The sequence below is a fragment of the Anomaloglossus baeobatrachus genome, chromosome 5 (genome assembly GCF_048569485.1).
Source record: "Anomaloglossus baeobatrachus isolate aAnoBae1 chromosome 5, aAnoBae1.hap1, whole genome shotgun sequence".
NCBI lineage: Eukaryota > Metazoa > Chordata > Amphibia > Anura > Aromobatidae > Anomaloglossus > Anomaloglossus baeobatrachus.
The window spans coordinates 427,177,495-427,204,830 of NC_134357.1; the positions used below are offsets into that span (position 1 = coordinate 427,177,495).

Below are 27,336 nucleotides of genomic sequence, written 5' to 3' on the forward strand. Positions count from 1 at the left end.
CTCCAGGCTAGCTCTGCTCAGACCCCTGTGTGCCACAGTAAACTTGTGACATTATGCGAAGAGATGCAGCCTATCTGTGGCCACTGATTGTCAATGTGAACGCTACAGCCTAACAAGATAGCCATGATGCAAAGCCATCGCAGTACAGCCAATCCAGGAGGTAAGTTTTATTTAGCTCACTTGGGTCATTCAAAAGGAGGGGTCTAGTATTAGACAAGCCCTTGACTCCATGCTGTTTATATCCCAGGAGAACATATAGACTAAAATCAACTGCAGCAAACCTTTAGCTGTGTGATGTATTAGGTCTGCAGAGGTTTTTCAGGTACAGATCGAAACAAACATGTTCCTATACACTGACAGCAGGCAGAGTTCTAGCATAAAACCAAGAAATATACAAGAAATCTGCAAATCGTTTCATTATACACTGCGTACTGTGGAGAAAACAATTATTTCATTATGGAAACCATCAGCGAGCAGGTTATTGCTATATTCGATTCTATTTAAGATTTGTAGGAGTTCCAGAAAAATGCCGTACATCCCAATAGATTCATGTTATATGAACACCAGATCCGTCACCAACAGATCTGTCAATGGCTTCTATCCAGTAAAAGTACTTTCCCCCTCCCCCCGATTGCCCAGAATAAAAACTACAAATAGTCAGATTTTTTGTATGAAGAATTTATTTGTTCCATGCTTTGGATACACAAGGTATACAATGACCCCAGCCAGATCCACAGGGGTTAATACTGTGTGTTGTTGACATAAACGTTGTGCTAAATGAAGTAAATAAGGTAAAGCGAAACAAAATATAGGACCATTGCAACAGTAAAGGAGAGCTCATCTGCATACCATTTATAATGCCCCTCCTAAATCCACAGAATCCCATATCCCCTCACAGAGTCACCCCCTGTGGGGACATTTGCATAAGCTCCAGCCCTTTTTGGACTTCTGATCTGTGTCAAAAATGATTATTAAAAAGCAATGTGACACCAACCACCAATCAGATCACGGCTTCCATTGTCAAGTCTGTGCTGGCAAAATGAGAGCTGGAATCTGATTGGTTGCTAAGGGCAAAACTTTCACGCAACTAATAGAGAAGAAAAGTGGAGCAGATGTCCGTTGCAACCAATCAGATTTCATCTTTCAGAGGCTCTTTTATAAATGACAGCAGCAATCTGATTTTTTTTATATAGGCAACTGCTCCATTACACCAGCAAAGCAGCCATTGTGGACAATACTAGCAGCACAATTATGAGACAACGAGTCTCCCATGTAGCATAGGCCTAAACTACGGTACCAAGGATATTAGATTTTAGCTTATTAAGTCACTAGTGGCATTGATGAGGCACTGTATTCATTAAATTACTGAAGACACCCATTTTTGGGAGCGGATCGATACTACATTGCAGCCAATCAAAACCTGTGATGCTATTACATCAAAACAATAGCTATTAATAATTGTTCTTATAACAAAGAATGAGTTCAGTTAATATTTCTATTCCAACTAAACCATGACGTCACTCAGCTTTCCCAGACTCTGAAGGGAAAATCTGCTGTATGGGAAGGCTGAAGACGGCTCAAGCATAGGCCACTTTTATTAAACCGGTCTTAAGAGTAAAACTTATGTTGTCCATAGCAACCAATCACGGCGCAGCTTTCATTTTTGCAGAGCGGTTAATTAAAAGAAAGCCTAGTTGTGATTGGTGGCTGTTGACAACTAAGCCAGTTTAAGTCTTAGGCTGGTTTTACACATTTTTTAATTTTTTCCATATGCTGGATCCATTTTTGGTCTGTGTGTCAGTTTTTGCAATCTTAGCTACATCAGTTTTCCATTTATAGAAAAAAAAAAAAATAATAATAATTCTACACATTAAATAGTAAAACATTGGGGGGGGGGTTCATGAGCGACTGACTTGCATTGGAAAGCTTAATTGGCAGCACGGAATTTATTATTTAAAAAAATATATATATCAAAACAAAGGCAGCAATGTCAGTAAGGGCCACAATTAGTTTATTAGTGTCTGAGTCAGAGCACTGTGAAAATATTAGTGTTCTAAAATAAAATACAAGCTAAAAATCCTTAAAAGGGTTGTCCACTACTTTTATATTTATGGCTATCCTTAGGATACGTCATCAATGTCTGATCGGCCGGGGTCCGACACCTGGCACCCCCCCGATCAGCTGCTCCATCTTCTGATAGCGAACACAGCCAGGTACTGCACATCCGCCTCCCATTCTAATCAATTGAAGGCAGATGTACAGTATAAGGCTGTGGCCGCTATCAGAAGACAGAGCAGCTCCAGAACTGAGCATTTCCAGCTGACGCCGCCAGGACCAGCTGATCAGCGGGAGGGCGAGGTGATGGACTACGGCCGATTAGACATCGATGGCCTATCCTAAGGATATCCTAAGGATACGCCATCAATGTCAAAGTAGTGGACAACCCCTTTAATGAGGGACAAACTCTAAATAATGGCCCTAGGGCACTGAACAAATTAAAAAATTATATTTCCAATTATCATCTGGGCTAGTCCCACCCCTCCACTCGCAGCCCTGTCTCAAGACTTAAAATCAGGGTCACATGACCGCTGCAAGCAATCATCGGCCATTGATCGCCTGCAGCCCTCACATTTTTGTCCAAGTGTAAGAACACACTTTTTCCACTCAGAATATGGGGTTATTCAGCAGTGGACAGCCCATTTAATCTAGGAACTTAAACTGGAAGTCAAGAAATGTTAATTGGTTTGTTCTTATAGACATCAGAAAGGACCATGGCTGTAGCCCAGTTTAGAGCTAGACAACAAATATCTGCTCTCACGCTGAAGGACTCGGTACCGCCATGGTTTGGAGACTACTTCAGTAGATATGCAATGGCATGTCAAAGTTTGGGCACCCCTGGTCAAAATTAGTGTTATTGTGAACAATTAATCAAGTTGAAGATGAAATGATCTCTAAAATGCATGAAGTTAAAGATGACACATTTCCTTTGCATGTTAGGCAAAAAATATTTTCATCTTTTACATTTGATTACAAAAAGGACAGTGGGCCGATGCAAAAGTTTGGGCACCCTTACAGATTTGTGTGCTCACATAACTTTCACCTAGGTCTCAGAGCTTAATTAGTCTGTTATAGCTTGTTCACCATCACTCTTAGGAAAGGCCAGGTGATGCAGATGTCACAGCTTTATAAAAACCCAGCCTCCTCTAACCTTGTGCCAAAAAACAGCAACCATGGGTTCTTCTAAGCAGCTGCCTAGCACTCTGAAAAAGGAGGGGGCTCACAAAGCAAGAAAAGGCTATAAGAAGATAGCAAAGTGTTTTCAAGTTGCCCTTTCCTCAGTTCAAAATGTAATTAAGAAATGGCAGTTACCAGGAACAGTGGAGGTCAAGATAATTGTGGAAGACCAAGCAAAATTTCTGTGAGAGCTGCTTGTAAGATTACTAGAGAAGGCAAATCAGAATCCCCTGTTTGGCTGCAAAAGACCTTCAGGAGATTTAGTAGACTCTGGAGTGGTGGTCAATTGTTCTACTGTTCAGAGACACCTGCACAAATGTGGCCTTCGTGAAAGAAAAGAACCTCTCCTGCGTCCTCAAAATATACTTTGTCGTCAGAAATATGCAAAAGAACATCTAAACAAGCCTGATGCATTTTGGAAACAAGTCCTGTGGACCGATGAGGTTAAAATAGAACTCTTTGGGCACAATGATCAAAAGGTATGTGTGGAGAAAAAAAGGGCACAGAATTTCAGGAAAATAATATCTCGCCAACCTTTAAACATGGGGTGGATCAATCATGCTTTGGGGTTGTGTTGCAGGCAATGGCACAGGGCACATTTCACGGGTAGAAGGAAGAACGTATTCAATGAAATGTCAACAAATTATTGATGCAAACATGACACCATCTGTAAAAAAGCTGAAGCTGAAGAGGATGGCTTCTACAAATGAAAAATTATTCTAAACTAGTCAAAATCCTCAATAGAATATCTCAAGAGGCGCAAACTGGAGGTTTTACAATGGCCCTCACAGTCCCCTGATCTGAACATCATTGGAAATCTGTGGCTAGACCTCACAAGAGAGTAGTGCATGCAAGACGAGCCAGGAATCTAACAGAACTGGAAGAGGTTTCCAAGGAAGAATGGATATAAATCCCTCAAATAAGAATTGAAAGACTCTTGGCTGCTACAAAAGCGTTTAGAAGCTGTGATACTTGTCAAAGGGGGTACAACTAGGTGCTAACCATGCAGGGTGCCCAAACTATTGCATCGGCTCATTTTCTTTTTTTGTTCATTTTAAAATGTAAAAGATTAACATTTTTAGTTTGCCTAAAATACGATGGAAATGTGTCATTTTTCACTTTATGCCTTTTAGAGATCATTTCACTTTCAACTTGAGCTGTAGCTAATTTTAATGGCCTCCTTTACTACCAAATTTAATCTGCAGTAGGCGTTGTAGGGGAAATATGTATCATGCTTCAACTTTCCCTGGAAAAAGAATTAAGAGATTTCTAAAAACGGAGCCACCCTTTAGTCTAGTATTACGGTTCAGCCCCATTCACTTCAATGTGGATCAGCTGCAATACCCGACAGCCCATGGACAGGAGAGGTGCTGCTTCTGGATTCTCTTCTCTAATTCTGAACAATCCCTTTAAGATTTTTCTTCCCCTGTGGCATTCATTTGACCACAACATGGGATTTCTTGATAATATATATTTTGTTTGCTTCTTGGTTGGACTCTTGAAGCTAGATGTATCGGTAGCAGCCAATTACACCTTTTGAGAGCCATCCATATTCTTAAAGTTGCTCATCTATCAGCTTTCCTAGATTTACCAGGCCCCCGGGTGCTACAGATGTGGCTTCACCAGGTATAACATTATTTAATTGTGGCACGCTCTGGACATTGAGAGGCTATAAATCATGAGTATAAGGATGGCCTTGAAATTCCCAGCGGTCTCTGCTCCTGAACCCAACAAGGTACATGGTAATGTCCCTGTAAATTACTATGAGTTTGCTCTAGATCAGTGCCTAATGTGAAACTACAACAACCAGCGTGCTGGAAAGTTACAAATTGGAAATCTGATTACTGTATTTTTCGTTTTATAAGACGCACCCCAAATTTTTGAGAAAAAAAAAAGGTAAAAAAAAATAAAAATGGGGTCCGTCTTATACTCCGATGTTCTCTTACCGGAGGGGGGCAGAAGTGGTGGTGAAGCGGGGTCACAGGAGGCAGAGGTTGTGCTGCCAGCTGCGGCGGTTCCGTGGTGGCAGTGGCAGTCAGTGGCGGCGGATCAGTAGTGGAAGCAGTGGCGGGTGAGTGGTGGAGCAGGCTGTTGCAGTGAGTGTCAAAGTCTGTCCGTGGTCCCGGTTCAAATGATGACGCCTGGAGCGGTGCGTGCGCAGATGGAGCGCTCATCCAAGAGCTCCATCTGCACAAGCGCTGACTCCCAGCGCGATCATTTGAAACTGGGACCGCGGACACACAAGGAGACCTGCCGTACAGCCACCCGCTCGCCCGCACAGAGTGGCAGCCAGCAGGCCGCCCGCCCACCTGCACAGAGAGGCAGCCGGCCTCCAGGACAGAGAGGCAGCCGGCACCGACAGGCACCCGGCCGCCCGCACGCAGCCACAGGCACCCGGCCGCCCGCACGCAGCCACAGGCACCCGGCCGCCCGCACGCAGCCACAGGCACCCGGCCGCCCGCACGCAGCCACAGGCACCCGGCCGCCCGCACGCAGCCACAGGCACCCAGCCGCCCGCACGCAGCCAGTCTCCGCACAGACAGGCCCCCCAGTAAGCTATATTCGGATTTTAAGACACACCCATCATTTTCCTCTAAAATTTTTGGGAGGTAAAGTACTTCTTATAATCCGAAAAATATGGTATATGCTATGGCTAAGGGGGAACTCTGCAATTACAAACAATTATTTTTGTGTACCCTGAAGCTCCTGGACCCACATATTTACCCTTATGTGTAATGATTTCCATTGTATAACACCTATACACTGTATACAGTAAAATGCCTTTAATCTGGAATGGTAAGTGCCAGACTACAAGGTATGCTAAAATAACACACAGCTTCAGGAACTAAGACAAACTTGTATATAAAATCTGCATTTATGCTGAAATGCGAATTATCTGACTTTCTGGACTATGGGATGCCAGATTAAGAGAATTCCACTGTACAGATAAGCTTGGGGCTACTTGGCCGCGACAAATCACTTTACTCTACATTGCAGCCTAATGTAGATGAATGGGGATGAAGTGCAATCTGTAGGCACCACGACAAGCATTTTACAAGTCAGACCCTGGTGGATTTTTGGACTTCTTGTCTTATGTGGTGATGTAGCAGTGGCATAGCGTGGCCTGTGTCACCCCAGCCTAATAAAAACGTATTCCTCCTCATAGTAAGACTGCTGTCTAGTGTTATTACATGGAGAAAAAAAAATCTCCTTCCACTACAATGTAGTCACAAGTCACTTTTCTGGTATTTTTTTCCTATCACTTCCGTAAAGTAACAGCGAACAAAAAAAAAAATAAAAAAAAAAAATTGATGGATTCACTTTTCTTTAAAGGGAACCTGTCAGGTGCAGTAGGCTCCCAGAGCCATGAGCAATTCTGGGTGCATATTGCTAATCCCTGCCTAACCATCCCTGTATACACTAGCATAGATAAAGAGATCTTTAGAAAAAGTATTTCTAAAGATCTTTTACCATATGCTAATGAGCGCTAGTCCGCCCTCTTAGCATGCTCATAGGGGTGTGCTAACATGCTATTCAAAGCCCATTGCCCAGCGTCATCGGCGGTGATGTGCATTACCTGTGTCAGTTGTCAACGCCTCAGACGCCAGGCTTACAGTCAGTGCGCATAATCAGAATGCCCGGCACCTCCAGTCATGCCCACTCTGAAGTTGGGTGTACGTGTCCCGGCTTCAGAGAGGTGTAGTGCGCATGACAAGAAGTGCCCGGACTTCTGATCATGCGCAACTCAGCCTAAACCCAACATCTGATGTGGTGACAATGGACACAGGTACGCGTGTCACTACCAATGATGACACTTGGCCATGGGCATTGAATAGCATGTTAGCACACCCCTATGAGCATGCTAACATACTAAAAGGGCATACTAAGCGGGCAGACTAGTTGGGGGAAATATCATCCTTGTGACTAGTCCCTGGCCTCATTAGCATATCATAAAGGATCATTAGAAATACTTTTTCTAAAGATCTCTTTATCTATGCTAGTGTATACAGGGACGGTTAGGCAGGTATTAGCATTATTTACCCAGAACTGCTCGTGGGTCTGGGTGCAGTCAGGACCTGACAGGTTCCCTTTAAAACTTGGTGACATTCCTGTGCGCTGTTGTCATTGCTGTATGAAAACATTTCATCCAGCACCACTATGATGTCACTGTGTAGGACATCGCTCCGGATGATGCGTCACCAGAGATTGGCTGCCACAGTCATGTGACAGGAAGCAGCAGGAGACTCCGGGGATCAAGTCTAAAAACGTAACCCCATCCACGGGACAATTCTAAAAGAAAGTGACATGGGGATAAAGAGAATGTACGATTCTAACACTGCTCTGGGGGTCGAGTGCCCCCATAGTTCATAGTGCACGCCGGCTAAGAACGGCCATTAAATATTCTAGTCTGGTCTCTGTAAACCGTAAAGAGCATTCCCCCTGCAAAATAAAAATCACCAGTCACCCTCTTGTGTCTGCAGTTTCTGGGAAAGCTGGGAGACGACCAATATGTACAGAGAAGTCGTCACCCATATTTCCTAGATCCCTGAACGGCAAAACTTCCCATTTAGGCCGGGTACACATATCGGGCTTTTCGCCGGTGTGACGGATGCGGCGCACGCCAGTACAGTACGATACGGTACAGTGGCAGCGCCGCAACTTCTGGGTCACATGCTCCGGTCACATGACAGCATGTGACGGCGCTTGCTGCGCTGCCAGTGTACTGTATACACTGTTCTGGCGTGCGCCACATCCGTCAAACCGGCGAAAAGCTGGATATGTGTACCCGGCCTTAGGCTACTTTCACACATCAGTTTTTTGGCATCAGGCATAATCCGGCGTGTGCCTGATGCAACGGATCCGGCGCAGAATATGCAAAACTGGATGTGCTGGATCCTTTTTTTGACGGATCCTGTATACCCGAGCCGTCAAAAAAACGGATCCGGCGCATCCATTTTTGCGTCCATTTTTTTGCTGGGCCCGTTTTTTTTTTTTCAATGAATTAGAGCATGCTCAGTTTAAAAAAAAACGGATCCGGTGGCCGCATCCGTTTTTTGCTGTATTACGCCGGATCCGGCGTCCATAGGCTTCTATTATAAATCACGCCGTATTGCACTGGCGCGATGCGGATTTTTGTCAGAGACAAAAAACGTTACAAGAGACGTTCCATCTGGCCGTCGCATTAGCCAATTACGACGGATCCGGCAAAAGCCGGATGCAACGCAAGTCTATCAGGCACAATCCGGCGCTAATACAAAAAAATGGGGATAAAACGGATCCGGCGCCGGATCCGTTTTTTTCCGGATTGTGCCTGATGTGTGAAAGTAGCCTTAATTGTGGGTTTCTTCCACTTAAAATGAACAGTCTGAAGCTGCAACAGATCCTTGGAAAAATTACCGTCAATTGCATTTAATAAATTATCAAATCGCCCTGTGTTACGTTATTGACTGCGGGTCGCACCCAAATATAAAAAAATAGATGCCGAATATATCTGTTCCTGGGAAAGCAGGGTGACAACCAATACTTCTACCATTCCTGATCCCACCCAGCTTTTCCGGAGACCTGAAAAGATGGGTGACTGCAGTAGGTGCAATCCTGGCAATACTGCCCCAGCTTTCCCAGAAATGGCTTTAATTATCGGAGGGTGACTCTTCAGTTTAGCAGATGCTGCTTGTAGCACCGGGCATTATTTACTGTAGCCTCGTTTCCCCTCTTTGACAGTAAATCTCAGGGGGAGTCCAGGGGAATATGGCACCAGGTACCACCGCCTGTAAGTCACGTACCAGGCCAAAATACCAAAACTAGTCCCAAGGAATTTTTGAAAAATGTTGTGAAAATAAATCGAGGTGCAACCAAACATGAAAATCCACAAGGAAACCAGAAAGGCCAGAAACAGAGTCAGGACATTAATAAGATGCTTCTGCCAGGCCTTGTGAAAGTGAACGAAGTGGAGGACAGCGGCTTCTTCCAGAATCATCAGGGCGCAGTACGACAGCAAGAACGAGTGGCCGGATATGTCGAATCCATCCCAGAAGCCTCCGCTGGCAACGCACGATCGCTTATCGGTGTGCTCCTCTCTGATCTCCAGCACCACAGACGAGTTATAGCACGTGCCCGTGGCGTTCTCAATCACCATGAAGAGATTTGTGCAGGCAAACCAGATGATGGTTCCCACCAGGAGGGCGCTCAGCCTGCGGAAGACGGCGCTCAGGCTCCTCGTGGCTACATAGCTGGATAAGGCGATGAAAGGCAGAAGGCAGAGGAACGTCCATCCCCAGGAGACCTTCACAAAGTACCTAGCGAAAAAGGAGGGGAAATAGTGCAGTCAGATGGTGGGACGTAACGGTCACGGAGGTAATTAATACTCAAGCTGGCTGGCAATGTTATTAGGTAGGGGCACATACCATGGCTGTCAATGTTATAGGGGCTCCGATCGTGGCTGTCAATGTTATAGGGGCGCCGACAGTGGCTGGCAATGTTATAGGGGCAGCTACCATGGCTGGCAAGGTTATGGGGGCGCCGACAGTGGCTGGCAAGGTTATAGGGGCGCCGACAGTGGCTGGCAAGGTTATAGGGGCGCCGACAGTGGCTGGCAAGGTTATAGGGGCGCCGACAGTGGCTGGCAAGGTTATAGGGGCGCCGACAGTGGCTGGCAAGGTTATAGGGGCGCCGACAGTGGCTGGCAAGGTTATAGGGGCGCCGACAGTGGCTGGCAAGGTTATAGGGGCGCCGACAGTGGCTGGCAAGGTTATAGGGGCGCCGACAGTGGCTGGCAAGGTTATAGGGGCGCCGACAGTGGCTGGCAAGGTTATAGGGGCGCCGACAGTGGCTGGCAAGGTTATAGGGGCGCCGACAGTGGCTGGCAAGGTTATAGGGGCGCCGACAGTGGCTGGCAAGGTTATAGGGGCGCCGACAGTGGCTGGCAAGGTTATGGGGGCGTCGATCGTGGCTGGCAAGGTTATGGGGGCGCCAATGTTATAGGGGAACCAATCGTGGCTGGCAATGTCGATAATTTCACCTAATCCCTCTACAACTTCCTAGAACATAACCCCACGTCAAACTCCATGGCACCTAAATGCATCTCAAGGCTCTGGCCAACTGGTCCAGGAAGCCATTATCTATCCCCCATTTCATTGGGATGGCTGGATTGTCATTGTAAATAAGCACTTGTACCTCGCCCCTCCCCCCATCTCATTGTAGATTGTAAGCTCTCATGAGCAGGGTTGCCATTTTTCCCTTTAAATATTGTATCTTCTATAATTGTTACTTGTTTGTATATGTTTATGTATATGATATGTAAATGTATATGAGCCTCCTGAATTGTAAAGCGCTGCGGAATATGTTGGCACTATAGAAATAAAGATTATTATTATGTTATGCGAGCACCGATGGTGGCTGGCAAGGTTATGAGGGAGCAGATGGTGGCTGGCAAGGTTATGAGGGAGCCGATGGTGCCTGGCAAGGTTATGAGGGAGCCGATGGTGGCTGGCAAGGTTATGAGGGAGCCGATGGTGGCTGGCAAGGTTATGAGGGAGCCGATGGTGGCTGGCAAGGTTATGAGGGAGCCGATGGTGGCTGGCAAGGTTATGAGGGAGCAGATGGTGGCTGGCAAGGTTATGAGGGAGCAGATGGTGGCTGGCAAGGTTATGAGGGAGCAGATGGTGGCTGGCAAGGTTATGAGGGAGCAGATGGTGGCTGGCAAGGTTATGAGGGAGCAGATGGTGGCTGGCAAGGTTATGAGGGAGCAGATGGTGGCTGGCAAGGTTATGAGGGAGCCGATGGTGGCTGGCAATGTTATGAGGGAGCCGATGGTGGCTGGCAAGGTTATGATGGAGCCGATGGTGGCTGGCAAGGTTATGAGGGAGCCGATGGTGGCTGGCAAGGTTATGAGGGAGCCGATGGTGGCTGGCAAGGTTATGAGGGAGCCGATGGTGGCTGGCAAGGTTATGAGGGAGCCGATGGTGGCTGGCAAGGTTATGAGGGAGCCGATGGTGGCTGGCAAGGTTATGAGGGAGCCGATGGTGGCTGGCAAGGTTATGAGGGAGCCGATGGTGGCTGGTAAGGTTATGGGGGCGGCAATGTTATGGGGGCACCAATCGTGGCTGGCAATGTTATAGGGGCTTCAACCATTGAGTGTAGCTGGAAATGTTATGGGGGCATTGACTATGGCTGGCAATGTTATGGGGGCACCTACTGTGGCAAACAAAGTTATGGGGGCGTTGACCGTGGCTGGCAAAACTATGGGGGCACCTACCGTTGCTGGCAATGTTATCGGGGCGCCGACTGTGGCTGGCAACATTATGGGGGCACCACCCATGGCTGGCAATGTTATGGGGACACAGTGTGGCTAGCAATGTTATGAAGAATACTTATGGTGGCTGAAGACGTTATGAAGAATGCTGACTGTAGCTGGCAATGTTACAGGGGACAGCTCCCCTGCAGATGTAAGTGGCCCCCGTATTGCAGTCCGCTCCCTGCTGTCTCTGCTGTATGGGGGCTTTGTTATACAGAACTCTATCACACGGTCTTGCAGTAACCGCCTACAGACGCTAGAGGGAGTCCCGCACATTACCCCGTACAAAGTACAATGACAAGTCTGTGACCTGCCGCGGCCCCGCCCCCGGTCACTCACACATTCAGGACGTTCTTCTTGTTATTGAGGTAAGAGTCCGCCAGCGGCCATTGCTCCTTCACCAGCGAGCCGAGCACTGAGATGAGCCCTAGTCCCCACGCCGCGTGTCTGCGGAGATTCTCATTGAAACATCTTCTCCGTAACCACAAAGCCAAAGCCTCCATCTGCTCCATGCTGGGCCGAGGCCGCCGTCTGTCAGGAGACACGTGACATGTCCAGCCAATCACAGTCCTGCTCACAAGTCAGGGCAGCTCGGTATATTGAAATATGGCGGCTCCTGAGTCATCTGCGGTTTTTTTTTCCTTCGGTAGAACAAAGCTTTATTGATATGTTCACATTATGATATGTTCACATTGTCGTGTGATTGAGCTCGTTATTGTACATAGTTCACAAAGTCCATCAATAGGCCTCTTTTTAGGTGTTATCGATCCAAACATTATTGGCTGTATGTTGAGCTTTAATATTATCCTAAGGAAGCCTATAAATATACTTTGCAGCATTCCTACATGCATTTTTTTTACATTTCTAGGCTTTTTTTATGGCCATTTTAGTTCCTGAATATTTTTTTTAACTTTTTTTTAAAATTACAAGTCGTATGATTCTTCTATCAAGATTTCTTCTAGAATCACATGATTTGAAATAATAAAGACGCAATAAAAGTATCAAGAAATGCATTACATTGACAATGGAGGATGATGGGCTAACACTTGTGCTGCGGGCGGGGACCGCTGCAGGGGCTGCTCGGATCCGGGTTCATTATTGTGGCTCGAGTGGTAGCTGGACAAGGGGAATGTTTACAGGGGAATAGTTTGTCAGTGACGCCCCCCGTGGGTTGCGGTGAGAGTTGGTAGCTGCCTGGTGATGGGACGCCCAGGGCTGATGGAGCTGGGCAGCAAGGTGGAATCCCCATCCACGGGTAGGGGAGGTGTAGTCCCAGGGCCCAGGTGAACGGGAGTGGTGGTTGTGAAGAATGTCATGCAGGGTTGGACCGTGGATGGATGGTGTACTCACAGTTCCAAAGAATTGCACACAGAGTCCAGTGGTAAACCAGATTGTCAGTGACCGGTTGCCTCTGGCGGGTGTATTCGGGTCCCACACCCTGGTGTAGCAAACAGGGGCCCCTTCCTCCTGCACTCAGTGTTTGTGGCTTCAATGGGACGACTCCACTTAAAACGGGGAAGACCACTCCCGGTACCTTGTATGTTGGGAGCTGTGGCCCCCGAAATCTGACCCTTGGGATCTCTGTGGGTTCTGACGGACACCCTATCCCCCGCGTTGGGCTTCCGTTTTGCTCTCTGGGCTTACTGTGGAACAAGGCTTGAAACCCTGTCCCTGGCTGGTCAATTGAGAAGGGGCTTGAAACCTTCCTCGCCCTAGGGTCCAGGCACCCCGACTGTGCACGACCTCCGAACCGGATTCCCGCTGTCGGCCTCGGCAGGCTACACCCTGCCCCGGTCCACTTAAGGTCTACCGCGACCGGATCTCCATCGCCTGTGGTCCTACTTGCTGTCTGCCACCTAGTCCTGTAGTCCAGGGGCCCCAAACCCTGACTACGCTTGCACTTCACACTCCTCCACTTCAACTGTCTGACTGGACTCTTGTGTTCCCACTCACTAACTGAAACTCTTCCCTCCCAGGACACCTCAGAACCCCTAGGTGGGCGCTCCCATCCGCCTGGTCCCGCCCACTGGTGTGTCCCTATTGTCATGGGGGGTGGCTAGGCTTTACTGGCTGGTGTTGTGCACCTGGGTGTGGGTTTTGTGTTGGCGAGCCAAGGAGGATGGAGTCTTGTACCTGAGAGATTTGTACAACCTCTGTGACTACCTGGTTTTGCCAGGGCGTCACACTTGCCCGTGGCTCCACACCTTACTTTGCCTCTCATCAGTCCGTGCCTGCTTTATTGCCGTGTTCCCCAAGCAGCCAGTTATGCATTAAGGTAAAAGGGTCTGCTACACAGCTTGTACCCCAGTCCTCCGATTTTTATATACTGGAAGGTTCTTCATTGCCAGCATCACCAGCAATCATGAATACCATGTCACAAAGCTAATAAGATTCCTCTGTTAAAGGGATTTTTCTCACTTATTTCAAACTAAAAGTGGCACTCCCATGAAAGTTTTTATAATCTTAATATATTGCAATCATCATGTTATATAGCACTGTGTGCTTTCAGTTGCTCATTTTGCCCTTCTACCCAGTTAATTCTTCTCTTTTATCTGCTTTACGTAGAAACAGTAAGTCACTTTTTTCTGCATGACTCATCCCCATTTTCACCTCCTTACCCAGTTCTCCCTCCATTGACTTTTGCAGTAATGACTCCTGCAGGGAAAAGAGACTTCATGTTTCTACATGGAGCTTAAAAGGATTCAGCTAGTCTGTTTTAATCACATGATTTCATAGACTTAATGGAAAAGAGAAAAATTAACTGTATAGAAGAGCAAAGTGAACAATTGTAAGTACACAGTGAATAAATAAATCTATATTTTTATATATATGCATCAGGAACACTGTCCCCATTGGGGCTCACAATATAAATTCCCTATCTGTATGTCTTTGGAGTGTGGGAGGAAACCAGAGTACCTGGAGGAAACCCACGCAAACACAGGGAGAACATACAAACTCCTTGCAGATGTTGTCCTTGGTGGGATTTGAACCCAGGAACCCAGCGCTGCAAAACTAAAGTGCTAAGCACTGAGTCACGGTGCCACCCAGTGCTATATAATATGATGCAATATATTGAGAGGATAAAAATGTTGACGGGAGTGCTTCTTTAATGGATTTGTCTGATTTATTTTTAAAGAGATCAGTGGGAAGCTACCTGAAAGAAAAAAAGAGAAAGCAAAGCTACCACCGTAATGCATCCTTCGCTGCAGCACTAGCACTCCAGCAGTCTCCAGTGGACCAGATTAGATGACATCCACACCGCTAGTCATCTGATTCTGCAGCAAATTAGTGGCTGCAGGGTCACATCATGATTCTGCAGCAAATTAGTGGCTGCAGGGTCACATCATGATTCTGCAGCAAATTAGTGGCTGCAGGGTCACATCATCACTTATGGTCTGCCAGGGAAAGAGTAGGCAGATTACGATGGTAGGTTTGTTTTGTTTTTCTTTTTTTACTTTAAAAAAAGCAGCTTCCCTTTGATCACTTTCAAAATAGAGTAGAAAACCCTATTAACATCGGAAGACCATGCATATTAAAAATGCCTTTTTTTTCTGCAAGCATGACTTCCCACTCTTTATGTCTAAAAGAAAATTGGAAAACCCTTTCAAACATTTTTCTGAAAACATTGCAAGTAGTGCTGATCAGATTGATCCAGCAACCATGTTAGTAATCCTTGGGAGCCAGACGGGAAGTCTGTCAATCGCATCCTAGTTGCAGCATCTGCAATTTTAGTTTGATTAGCCGGTTTGGCGTGACATCGTTGTTGCAGTGTGACATCATGCCAGGCATGCTAATCAAAAGAAGAGGCGGTTCATAGGGCTCCCGCCTGGTTTCCTCAGATTACTGACTCTTGCGAATCAATTTAGACGTAATCTAATTGCAACACTTCTGTAATCACGCTTTCATTCATGGTTGGGGTAGTAGCTTCTCAGGCAATGATGCCTTTGCTGAACTTACTTCTCATAACCTATTCTGTTATTCCCTCAAGTAATTATTGCCCTTATTGCTCTACTAACACTTGTCTCACCTGTACCCACCATACAGCTCCTAGGGCTGGATTTTTTGTGGAGCAGGTCAATATAAATAAAAACATCTGAATAATCACAAGAAAAAAAACCTCTTGAAAGACTCTTCCTAATCAACCACTTTACTGTTCATGTGTTTGGCCTTTTTTACCTTTTCAGGTTTTGAAACATGACTGAGAAAAAGTAGATGTCACTTCATCATAGCTACTCAGCCCTCTTCATCCAAATCCAGCTTCTCCACCATGACAGAAAACAATCTTTCCACTCTACTCTCAAGATCACATCTAACCACCTGTGCACTTGACCCGCTCCCATCGCATCTCATCCCCAACATCACCTCAGTCCTCATCCCAGCCCTAACCCATCTCTTCAACCTGTCACTAACAAGTGGTGTATTCCCCTCATGCTTTAAACATGCCTCCATTACACCCATCCTCAGAAAGCCCTCCCTTGACCCATCCTCTGTGCCAAACTATCGCCCCATATCCCTTCTCCCGTATGCCTCAAAACTACTGTAACAGCATGTCCATCTTTAATTGTCCTTATACCTCTCCTCCTACTCCCTCTTTGACAAGCTACAATCTGGCTTCCGACCACATCACTCTACTGAAACTGCCCTAACCAAAGTCACCAATGATCTACTAACCGCCAAAGCCAAGCGACACTACTCTATCCTCCTCCTCCTCCTGGACCTGTCCTCTGCCTTCGACACAGTAGACCATTCCCTCCTACTACAGATTCTCTCATCTCTGGGCATCACAGACTTGGCCCTATCTTGGATATCCTCATACCTAACCTACCGAACTTTCAGCGTCTCCCATTCTCACACCACTTCCTCATCTCGCCCCCTATCTGTCGGGGTCCCCCAAGGCTCAGTTCTTGGACCTCTGCTGTTCTCCATCTACACCTTCGGCCTGGGACAGCTCATCAAGCTTAACATAGACAAAACAGAGTTCATTGTCTTTCCTCCTCCTCACTCATCTCCTCCAACAGGCCTTTCCATCAAACTTGATGGTTGCTCACTCTCCCCAGTCTCACAAGCTCGTTGCCTTGGAGTAACCCTCGACTCTGCTCTATCCTTCAAACCACACATCCAAGCCCTCTTCACCTCATGCAGACTACAACTCAAAAATATCTCCCGGATCCATGCTTTCCTTAACCAAGAATCAGCAAAAACATTAGTGCATGCCCTCATCATCTCCCGCCTCGACTACTGCAACCTCCTGCTCTCTGGCCTCCCTTCCAACTCTCTTGCACCCCTCCAATCTATCCTAAACTCTGTGTCCCGCTTAATACACCTCTCTCCCTGCTATTCCCCAGCCTCGCCGCTCTGCCAATCCCTTCACTGGCTTCCCATCGCCCAACGACTCCAGTTCAAAACATTAACCATGACATACAAAGCCATCCACAACCTGTCTCCTCCTTACATCTGAGACCTAGTCTCCCGGTACCTACCTGCACGCAACCTCAGATCCTCACAAGGTCTCCTTCTCTACTCCTCTCTTATCTCCTCTTCCCGCAATCGCGTACAAGATTTCTCCCGTGCCTCCCCCATACTCTGGAACGCTCTACCTCAAGATTACCGGACTCTCCCTTACCGTGGAAAGCTTCAAGAGGAACCTCAAGACCCACCTCTTCCAACAAACCTACAACCTACAATAGCCCTCAGTCCAGTACACCACTGTGCAACCAGCTCTGTCCTCACCTATTGAACCATCACCCATTCCGTGTAGACTGTGAGCCCTCGCGCAGGGTCCTCTCTCCTCCTATACCAGTCTGTTTTGTACTGTTAATGATTGTTGTACGTATACCCTCTTTCACTTGTAAAGCGCCATGGAATAAATGTCGCTATAATAATAATAAATAATAATAATAATAAAAAATTCATTCAGAAGGATGAAATAAATAATTCTGAATAAAGATTTGTTCCAAAAGGCTTCAAAAAACCACAGGAGATTAACTTAACTTATTGAATGGGACGTTGTCTTAGGGTACCTTCACACTTTAACGATGCAGCAGCGATCCAACCAGCGATCTGACCTGGTCAGGATCGCTGTTGCATCGCTACATGGTCGCTGGTGAGCTGTCAAACAGGCAGATCTCACCAGCGACCAGCCCCCAGCCAGCAGCGACGTGCAAGCGACGCTGCGCTTGCACGGAGCCGGCGTCTGGAAGCTGCGGACACTGGTAACTAAGGTAAATATCGGGTATGGTTACCCGATGTTTACATTAGTTACCAGCGCACACCGCTTAGCTTAGCGCTGGCTCCTTGCTCTCCTAGCTACAGTACACATCGGGTTAATTAACCCGATGTGTAATGCAGCTACATGTGCAGAGAGCAGGGAGCCGCGCACACTGCTTAGTGCTGGCTCCTTGCTCTCCTAGCTACAGTACACATCGGGTTAATTAACCCGATGTGTAATGCAGCTACATGTGCAGAGAGCCGGAGCCGGCAGCACAGGCAGCGTGAGAGCTGCGGAGGCTGGTAACTAAGGTAAATATCGGGTAACCACCTTGGTTACCCGATGTTTATCTTGGTTACAGCTTATCGCAGCTGCCAGACGCCGGCTCCTGCTCCCTGCTCGCTTCATTTGTCGCTCTCTCGCTGTCACACACAGCGATCTGTGTGACACAGTGGGAGAGCGCCTTTGAAGAAAACGAACCAGGGCTGTGTGTAACGAGCAGCGATCTCGCAGCAGGGGCCAGATCGCTGCTCAGTGTCACACACAGCGAGATCGCTAATGAGGTCACTGCTGCGTCACAAAAAGCGTGACTCAGCAGCGATCTCGGCAGCGAGCTCGCTGTGTGTGAAGCACCCCTTAAAGGTACATGTGCCTCACCCCTAGGGATGAGCGAACTACCCGATAAGCCTAATGAGTGTTTTAATGCTTGGGTGCTCAGTACTCATTTACAGAGTAAAATGGAAGTCAATGGGGAACTTGAGCATTTTTCTCGAAAATCTGGTAAAATGGTTTGAGTTGCCCATTGACTTCTATTACACTCTGTAATGAGCACCCACACATCAAAATGCTTGTTAGACTTACTGAGCAGTTTACTTATCCTTACTCACCACAAATCTTATTCCAGTTAAGACACTGGAGGAAGATTTTTAGTCTAACGTAAGCCACAACTTGTCATAAATTGGATGAGCAGTTATCACTGCAACTCGTCCTGCCCAAGCTCCACCAATTTTTGCAGAGCTGGCCGCAACTTTGTGATATTTGGTGGTGTGAAAACACCAAATATCACAATTTTTTCAAAGGCATTTATTGACGGATCGCAAACAACAATATACAACATTGCCATTTAAACGGAACCTGTCACCAGGTTTTCCCAATATAAAATACGGCCACCACCTTTAATGCCACTTTTACAGCATTCTAATAAGCTGAATGAAGGTCCCCATACTAACCTTACTGCTGATTTCTATAGCCGCCTGCTGGCCTTTTCTTTCTGCAGCGCATCTCTGGCTTTTTCACTATAGGCCAGGACTTCCGGCCATGTCCAGGCTGGAGCGGCTGCAAGTGAGTCGCATCCTCATCGCAACCTTATGATGCACAGGAAGCTCTGGTTTCTCCACGTCCGGAAGTCCTGGCCTCTACACTGCTGGAAGTCCTGGTGTCTACATGACCAAAGGTCCTGGCCTCAATATGGCTGAAAGTCCTAGCCTATAGTGAAGAGGCTGTAGATGAGGGTCGAAGCTGTGGAAGGATAAGTGGGCAGCACGGTGGCTCAGTGGTTAGCACTGCAGCCTTGCAGTGCTAGTGTCCTGGGTTCTAATCCCACTCAGGACAACATCTGCAAGGAGTTTGTAGGTTCTCCCCGTTTTTGCGTGGGTTTCCTCCCACACTCCAAAGACATACTGATAGGGACTTTAGATTGTAAGCCCCAATGGGGACAGTCTTGACAATGTATGTAAAGTGCTGTGGAATTAATAGCGCTATATAAGTAAATAAATATTATTATTATAAGGACCTGAGGGTGGCTTTGAGTGGCTGGAGTGGTCATTTGTGAGTCGAATATTATTTTTTTTCCCGGCTCTGTTCCAACTTACCTACATTTCTGGGTTTTGAAGAAAACTATAGAACATGTCTAGTTCGTAAACCGGGAACTTCCTGTGTATAAATTTGCTATAGTAATTCTGTTGACCAACAGAATAAAGATCACATGTTACTTGTCGTGAATGTTGTGTAAAAATGTATAAGTATGACCCACAATAGTTTTTCTTTTTATTCCCCATCTCAAAGAGTGTAATAAAAATGCTAAAAAGCTAATTTCTTATTTGAGCAACACGATGAACGGAATAAAAATTTAAATCTTACAAAAATATAATTTGGGTTTTTTTTGTGCTTTTTTTTGTGCTATCTCACAAAGAGTTAATAAACGTTTGTTCACAATCTACAGGGTGGTCCAAAAGTAGGTGGACAGTATGTGGAATAGGTTTATCAAACATGGTGTAAAGTGCAATCGACTCAGTTGCCCTTAGCAACCAATCAGATTCCACCTTTCATTTTCCAAAGAGTCTGTGAAGAATGAAAAGTGGAATTTGATTGGTTGCTAAGGGCAACTGAGTCAGTTTCACTTTACACCATGTTTGATAACCCTATTACACATACTGTCCACCTACTTTTGGACCACCCTGTATATGCCCCCCAAATGGTGCTACTGATAGATATAACTCATCCTGCGAAAAACAAGCCTCACGCTGCTATGTCAAAGGACAAATAAAAATGTTTCAACTTTTTTACGTTAACAGTGAAAAATGAAAAAAAAAAAAAAGCTTTTTCCTGAGGGCTCAAAATTAGTCAGTTATGAAGGGGTTAAGAGGTGTCTCCTAATACTTTTTGTGGTGCCCCTGGCCTATCAGGTCGTCACAGGGTATTGCACAATTTTCCTTTCCGTGCAGTACCCATCTCCTCTTTGGTTCTAGGTGCCACCCAATGGTATTGCTAACACCAGCATGGAAATCCCAGTCACACACACACCAGTGGATAGGTCCAGTGGAGAAAGGGCTGCCCACCTTAGGCCCGTTTCACACGTCAGTGAAAAACAGTGACGTTTTTCACTGGCGTGTAAAACACGCACCTGTCCCTGCGTGTACTGTGAATCTCGGCACACGTGGGTTGTCTAAGTGCAATCCGGGCTCCGTTCTCCGTGGCCCGTAATTGCACTTAGAAATCAACTCACCTGCGCCCGCTCCCGCTCTCCATGGTGCTGAACGGTCCCGCGGTGCAGTATCCGGCCGGCGCTGACCCCTGCAGCAGCTGCTTCCGTGTCGGCTGTGTCGCGCATAATGAATATGCGCAACAGTGATCAGCCGGCTTAGAAGCAGCAGGGAGGACGGGCTGCAGAAGACATCGCTGGACGCCGGGTGAGTTAAAATGTTTTTTATTTTAAAAGCACGTTTTTTTCTGGCACGTGTTTCACGGACCACACAACTGCGTGGTCCATGGGACATCAGTGATGCCAGAAAAAAATGGACATGTCTCCGTGCGGCAAACACGCACACGCGGGTACGCCGCACGGAGACACGTGCAGTGAAAAATCACTGATGTGTGAGCAGACCCATTCATTATAATGGGTCTGCGTATGTCAGTGATTCTGGTACGTTTAAAAAAAAGCACAAACGTACCAGAATCACTGACGTGTGAAAGGGGCCTTAGAGTCAGGCAGAGTGGGGGGGAGGTGACTGGGCAGTCCTCGTCAGGGGAGCAAGGAAAGTAGTAGCTCTCAGGGGGAGAGCAGGCTGGGGAGTTGGAGCTCCCAAGACAGCGAGGCAGCAGCCCTCAGAGTGTGAGGGGCTGAGTAGTAGAAGTTCCCGGAAGGTCGGACTAGACTGGAACACACCAAACAATATCATTGGGAACGGTCACCTGGAAGGGCTCCCCTCCTCAGCGGCAGCGGTACTCCAGGACTTTTGGTTTAATTACAGTCTGTGTGTTTACTGGCCTTCCAAAGCAGCACCAGCCTCATCCAGCACCACGACTACTAACTGTGAGTTCCCTACTCCCTGCCTTCCAACCCCCTTGTATTTAACGGCACTCCCTTACCATCACCGAGCCCCGGGGCATTCCCCCCCTCTCCGTGAAGGGTTCTAACACCTGGCTGCCCACTCCATTGCCCCCGGGTACTCCCAGCTGCAGCGTGGTACTCCACCTTACCACACACCATGGGTGGCGTCACGAACTTTAGACACTATCCCCTGTAAATACCTGCCTTAATTTGAGTGGCCGCACGACTCCCGGGTCCGGAGACCCCTCGAGCCACCGCGGATCCGTATCCGAGCAGCCCGGCTGCTGGCACGGGGGCGGCACATTTTGTCCGTGTAGTATAGGTCTCCTTGGAGAGCACACTCATATTTCTTGTAAAATAAGAAAAGTCGGAATCTTTTCAGTGATTTTTTTCTTTCTTGACACCTTTGCCCACTTATATTTGCACCAGGACTTCATTGCTGCTCTATTAGTCTAGTGATGAAGGGCTGATTTGCCATTGACAAGATTTAATTTTCTATATGGCCACTAGATGGTGCTATATATTTTGTAGAAATACTAAGTTAAATACTATGGTAGATATGAATTTTAGAAATTTGAAATGCAAGGCGCCACCTTACAATAGAAAGTATTCCACACGTTAAAATGAAGGGTTGAATTGTGGTTGGCCGGATCAGATCATTCCTCGTCTGTGGCACAGAGTTCTTTGGACCTAGCGCCTTTACGTATTCAGCAAATTATTATTATTGGCAAGAAATAGTAATAATAATTTTGCATTTGGCAGTACACGTTTCTGCATCAAAATTTTCCAGAATGTTTTCTCAGCCTCATTAACCATTGGTGGGACAATCTGCCTGGATCGGTCTGACCTCTCTAACCAAAGACTCTGGAACGTCTCCAACTGGGGAATAAAAAGTAACAATAAAAGCTGCTTATAATAAAGAAGGATACATTGACATTTTTCCAAGAAGCCATAAAACCAAATAATTATGTTTCTAGAAAAACTTATTTCTACCTTTACAACGCACAGTGTATGTGTATGAGCATCCGCCAAGCCAAACTACATGCGCCATGTACTGTAAAATGAAATAAATACAAAACGTCCATCATTGGGCGGCAGCTCCCTGCTCCCAAAATGCCAAATGTTAAAAAGTAGTAACAGGTTTCATCCTTGAGACTTTACTGGTTCTTGAGTATCAAATTTTCTAAGCAATCTGATTCCATCTGATGAAATATATTCATTTTTGTAACCCTCTTTTATTTTCACCCTCCAGCATCATAGTTGATCCAGCATAGGCAGCTCCCAAGCCATGTCTGCTCCACTCGGAAACCAACAAGATCACTGAATCCTGTGATCAGCTGCAGCGGTCAGGTGGCTAGAAGTGTGCATCATTGGATGCTTCTCTGATGATGTGCTCTTCTAGTTACCTGGCAGCGGTATAGAAAAAAAGTATAATAAAAATATGTTTAACATACATTTAGGTCCAGAAATATTTGGACAGTGACACAATTTTCGCGAGTTTGGCTCTGCATGCCACCACATTGGATTTGAAATGAAACCTCTACAACAGAATTCAAGTGCAGATTGTAACGTTTAATTTGAAGGTTTGAACAAAAATATCTGATAGAAATTGTAGGAATTGTACACATTTCTTTACAAATACTCCACATTTTAGGAGGTCAAAAGTAATTGGACAAATAAACCAAACCCAAACAAAATATTTTTATTTTCAATATTTTGTTGCGAATCCTTTGGAGGCAATCACTGCCTTAGGCTTCTGCCACTTTCACGTGAAATTCACGCACGTGCCGAGAGACACGTATTTTCCCTGCGTGTTGCGTGCAGGTAAGAACGTGTCTCTGGTACGTGCGTGACACATGTGTTCTACGTGTGCTATCCGCGATAGCACACGTAGAATCGGTAATTATTATACTCACCTGGTCCTTCCTGCTGCCCGCGCTGCTGTCCGTGGTGCTGATCCTTGGTCTCCAGCCCTCCCATCTCCCCGCTGCTGCTGCTTGCCAGGCAGTGAAGTGAATATTCAATGAGAATAATGAGCGGCGGTCGGCAGCAAGAGGCAGCAGCGGCAGAGACAGGAGGGCTGGAGAAGGTGAGTTAATGTTTTGTTTTTTTTCCACTGACATGTTTGTTTTCTCCGGCGCGTGTCACACGGGACCGCATCCACACTACACCCGTGTGGTACGGGTGCGGGCCGTGTGACACCCGTGCTGCCGGAGAAAACACTGACATGTCAGCGCTTTCAAAATCGCACACACGTACAAACGCACACGGACACACGTTCCGTGTGGTTTTACGTGTGTGTGCCTGCTACCATAGGGTAGCATTGCTTAACATGTCTCCGTGCCGCCGGTACGTGTAAAAAATGCCAAACACGTACCGGAGGCACGGATGTGTGGCGCTAGCCTTAAGTCTGGAACCCATGGACATCACCAAACGCTGGGTTTCCTCCTTAATGCTTTGCCAGGCCTTTACAGCCGCAGCCTTCAGGTCTTGCTTGTTTGTGGGTCTTTCCGTCTCAAGTCTGGATTTGAGCAAGTGAAATGCATGCTCAATTGGGTTAAGATCTGGTGATTGACTTGGCCATTGCAGAATGTTCCACTTTTTAGCACTCATGAACTCCTGGGTAGCTTTGGCTGTATGCTTGGGGTCATTGTCCATCTGTACTATGAAGCGCCGTCCGATCAACTTTGCGGCATTTGGCTGAATCTGGGCTGAAAGTATATCCCGTAAACACTTCAGAATTCATCCGGCTACTCTTGTCTGCTGTTATGTCATCAATAAACACAAGTGACCCAGTGCCATTGAAAGCCATGCATGCCCATGCCATCACGTTGCCTCCACCATGTTTTACAGAGGATGTGGTGTGCCTTGGATCATGTGCCGTTCCCTTTCTTCTCCAAACTTTTTTCTTCTCATCATTCTGGTACAGGTTGATCTTTGTCTCATCTGTCCATAGAATACTTTTCCAGAACTGAGCTGGCTTCATGAGGTGTTTTTCAGCAAATTTAACTCTGGCCTGTCTATTTTTGGAATTGATGAATGGTTTGCATCTAGATGTGAACCCTTTGTATTTACTTTCATGGAGTCTTCTCTTTACAGTTGACTTAGAGACAGATACACCTACTTCACTGAGAGTGTTCTGGACTTCAGTTGATGTTGTGAACGGGTTCTTCTTCACCAAAGAAAGTATGCGGCGATCATCCACCACTGTTGTCATCCGTGGACGCCCAGGCCTTTTTGAGTTCCCAAGCTCACCAGTCAATTCCTTTTTTCTCAGAATGTACCCGACTGTTGATTTTGCTACTCCAAGCATGTCTGCTATCTCTCTGATGGATTTTTTCTTTTTTTTCAGCTTCAGGATGTTCTGCTTCACCTCAATTGAGAGTTCCTTAGACCGCATGTTGTCTGGTCACAGCAACAGCTTCCAAATGCAAAACTACACACCTGTAATCAACCCCAGACCTTTTAACTACTTCATTGATTACAGGTTAATGAGGGACACGCCTTCAGAGTTAATTGCAGCCCTTAGAGTCCCTTGTCCAATTACTTTTGGTCCCTTGAAAAAGAGGAGGCTATGCATTACAGAGCTATGATTCCTAAACCCTTTCTCCGATTTGGATGTGAAAACTCTCATATTGCAGCTGGGAGTGTGCACTTTCAGCCCATATTATATATATAATTGTATTTCTGAACATGTTTTTGTAAACAACTAAAATAACAAAACTTGTGTCACTGTCCAAATATTTCTGGACCTAACTGTAAAAGCGTGTTTTAAACAAAAAGTGATTTTCTGATGACGCATTCTCTATGTGTCATGCTCCTACTCCTTAGGCCCTGCTCTGGGCATTACACAGTTTGGCACAGAGTGTTCCTGTGATGTCCGTCACTAGGAGGCGTGCACACACTTGCGTGCAGTGACTGGAGAGACAGTCAGACAAGCCGAGGTCAGAAGCCAGGAGGTAACGACAGGACTTTGGGAGCAGACAGAGACAAGGTCAAGATACAAGCTGAGGGTCAGGAGGTAACGACAGGACACGAGGAGCAGACAGATACGAGGTCAAGATACAAGACAAGGGTCAGGAGTCAGGAGGTACGTACAGAATACAGGGAGAAGGCAGGGATGTGGTCAGGAGGAGGTCTGAGGTCAGAAGCCAAGATCAGATCACTAAACGCTACAGGAGCCGAGAGCACTACTGAATAACCAGGAAGTACAACTGGTGACGTTCCGGGCGAGCATGCTCCTTAATGAAGCAGAGCAATAACCAGGAATGAAGAGGATCTGTGTAGGCACCTCTCAGGACCAGTGTTGAACCCAGAGCTGAGAGGCAACCCGTCCATAGGTGTAAAGACAAACAGCAGAGCATCCAAACCTGCAAAAAGCTCTGCGCGATGGAACGGCAAATACCGGTAGTTCAGGAGAACATGGCTGAACATAACCACACAAGATGCTCCGTGTATCGGAACCGTGACTGTTCTTTTCAATAGGGCAATCCTTTTATAAAATACAATTTGGTGGTGTGCTTCTTTAAAAGTGTAGATACAAAGGACGTTGGTAACATAAGGGTTCCCCATTCAGGGATGATGGAAAGAAATAGACAGGTGACCAGCAGTAGCTTTATCTGGCAATTTGCTCATTGTGGCAGACTACTCTATCATGACAGGAATAAGTCTGCATACTCGTTTTGTTTTGCCAAATCCTCACCTTGACTGAGTAATTTTTGACCTGTTGGCGCATGCACTCTACTCTGCCTCTGTGTTTTACTATGTGGAGGCTATCCTCACCCTGTCTCTGTAATGGTGATGACTGCATCCAAGTGGCAAAAGTCCTTAATATTTGTAAGAAGATAGATACAATTTTTTTTAGAATTTTTACAATCTATCCTTTAAAAATGAGATTGTCACAAGGAGATTTTTGCAGGCATCTCGAACTGTCATGGTGGCATCATGATCTGTAAAAACTACAGATTCTGGTACTCTTGCCTGCTAACTTCTCTGATATCTGTGATCAGTGCATGTAGACACAGGTATCGACCCACAGACTTAAGGCCGCTTTACACACTGCGATATTGGTACCGATATCGCTAGCGTACGTACCCGCCCCCATCGGTTGTGCGACAAGGGCAAATCTCTGCCCGTGTCGCACAACATCGCCCGGACCCTCACACAGACTTACGTTTCTAAGGGGGCGGTTCGTTCAGCATCACAGTGACGTCACAGCAGCGTCACTAAACCGCCGCCCAATAGAAGCGGAGGGGCGGAGATGAGCGGGACGTAACATCCCGCCCACCTCCTTCCTTCCACATTGTGGCCGGGACACAGGTAAGGTGAGGTTCCTCGTTCCTGCGGTGTCACACGGAGCGATGTGTGCTGCCGCAGGAACGAGGAACAACTTCGTTACTGCTGCAGTAACGATATTTGAGAATGGACCCCCATGTCACCGATGAGCGATTTTGATCGTTAACGCTCGTTCCTGCGTATCACACGCAACAACGTCGCTAACGAGACTGGATGTGCGTCACGAATTCCGTGACCCCAACGACATCTCGTTAGCGATGTTGTTGCGTGTAAAGCCCGCTTTACTGGTTGTTGTTGTGCATTTTTGCTGTGAACTGTTGTACTGTTAAGCCTTGTTGTCATTTTGCTGCTTCCTCCCTGTTCTTGCTTTTCTTCTTAGTCTATTACTATTTGCTCCTGTGACTTTGCGTTTAAGTTTTGTTTTTCCCCTGTCTGTCTTAATCTGTGTTTTCATCACACTCCTGCCCCTTCCTTCTC

The 27,336-nt window shown here is 46.6% G+C and overlaps 1 protein-coding gene across 1 annotated transcript; it reads right to left on the reverse strand.

Moving 5' to 3' along the window:
• Positions 1-673: 673 nt before the first annotated feature.
• On the reverse strand, positions 674-12,059 carry FITM2 (fat storage inducing transmembrane protein 2). The gene is made up of 2 exons (XM_075350347.1): positions 11,867-12,059; positions 674-9,530 (listed from the first exon to the last, which is right to left on the reverse strand). Exons 1-2 carry the CDS (start codon positions 12,037-12,039, stop codon positions 8,921-8,923), a joined length of 783 nt encoding a protein of 260 aa, XP_075206462.1. The 5' UTR covers positions 12,040-12,059; the 3' UTR covers positions 674-8,920.
• Positions 12,060-27,336: the final 15,277 nt, after the last annotated feature.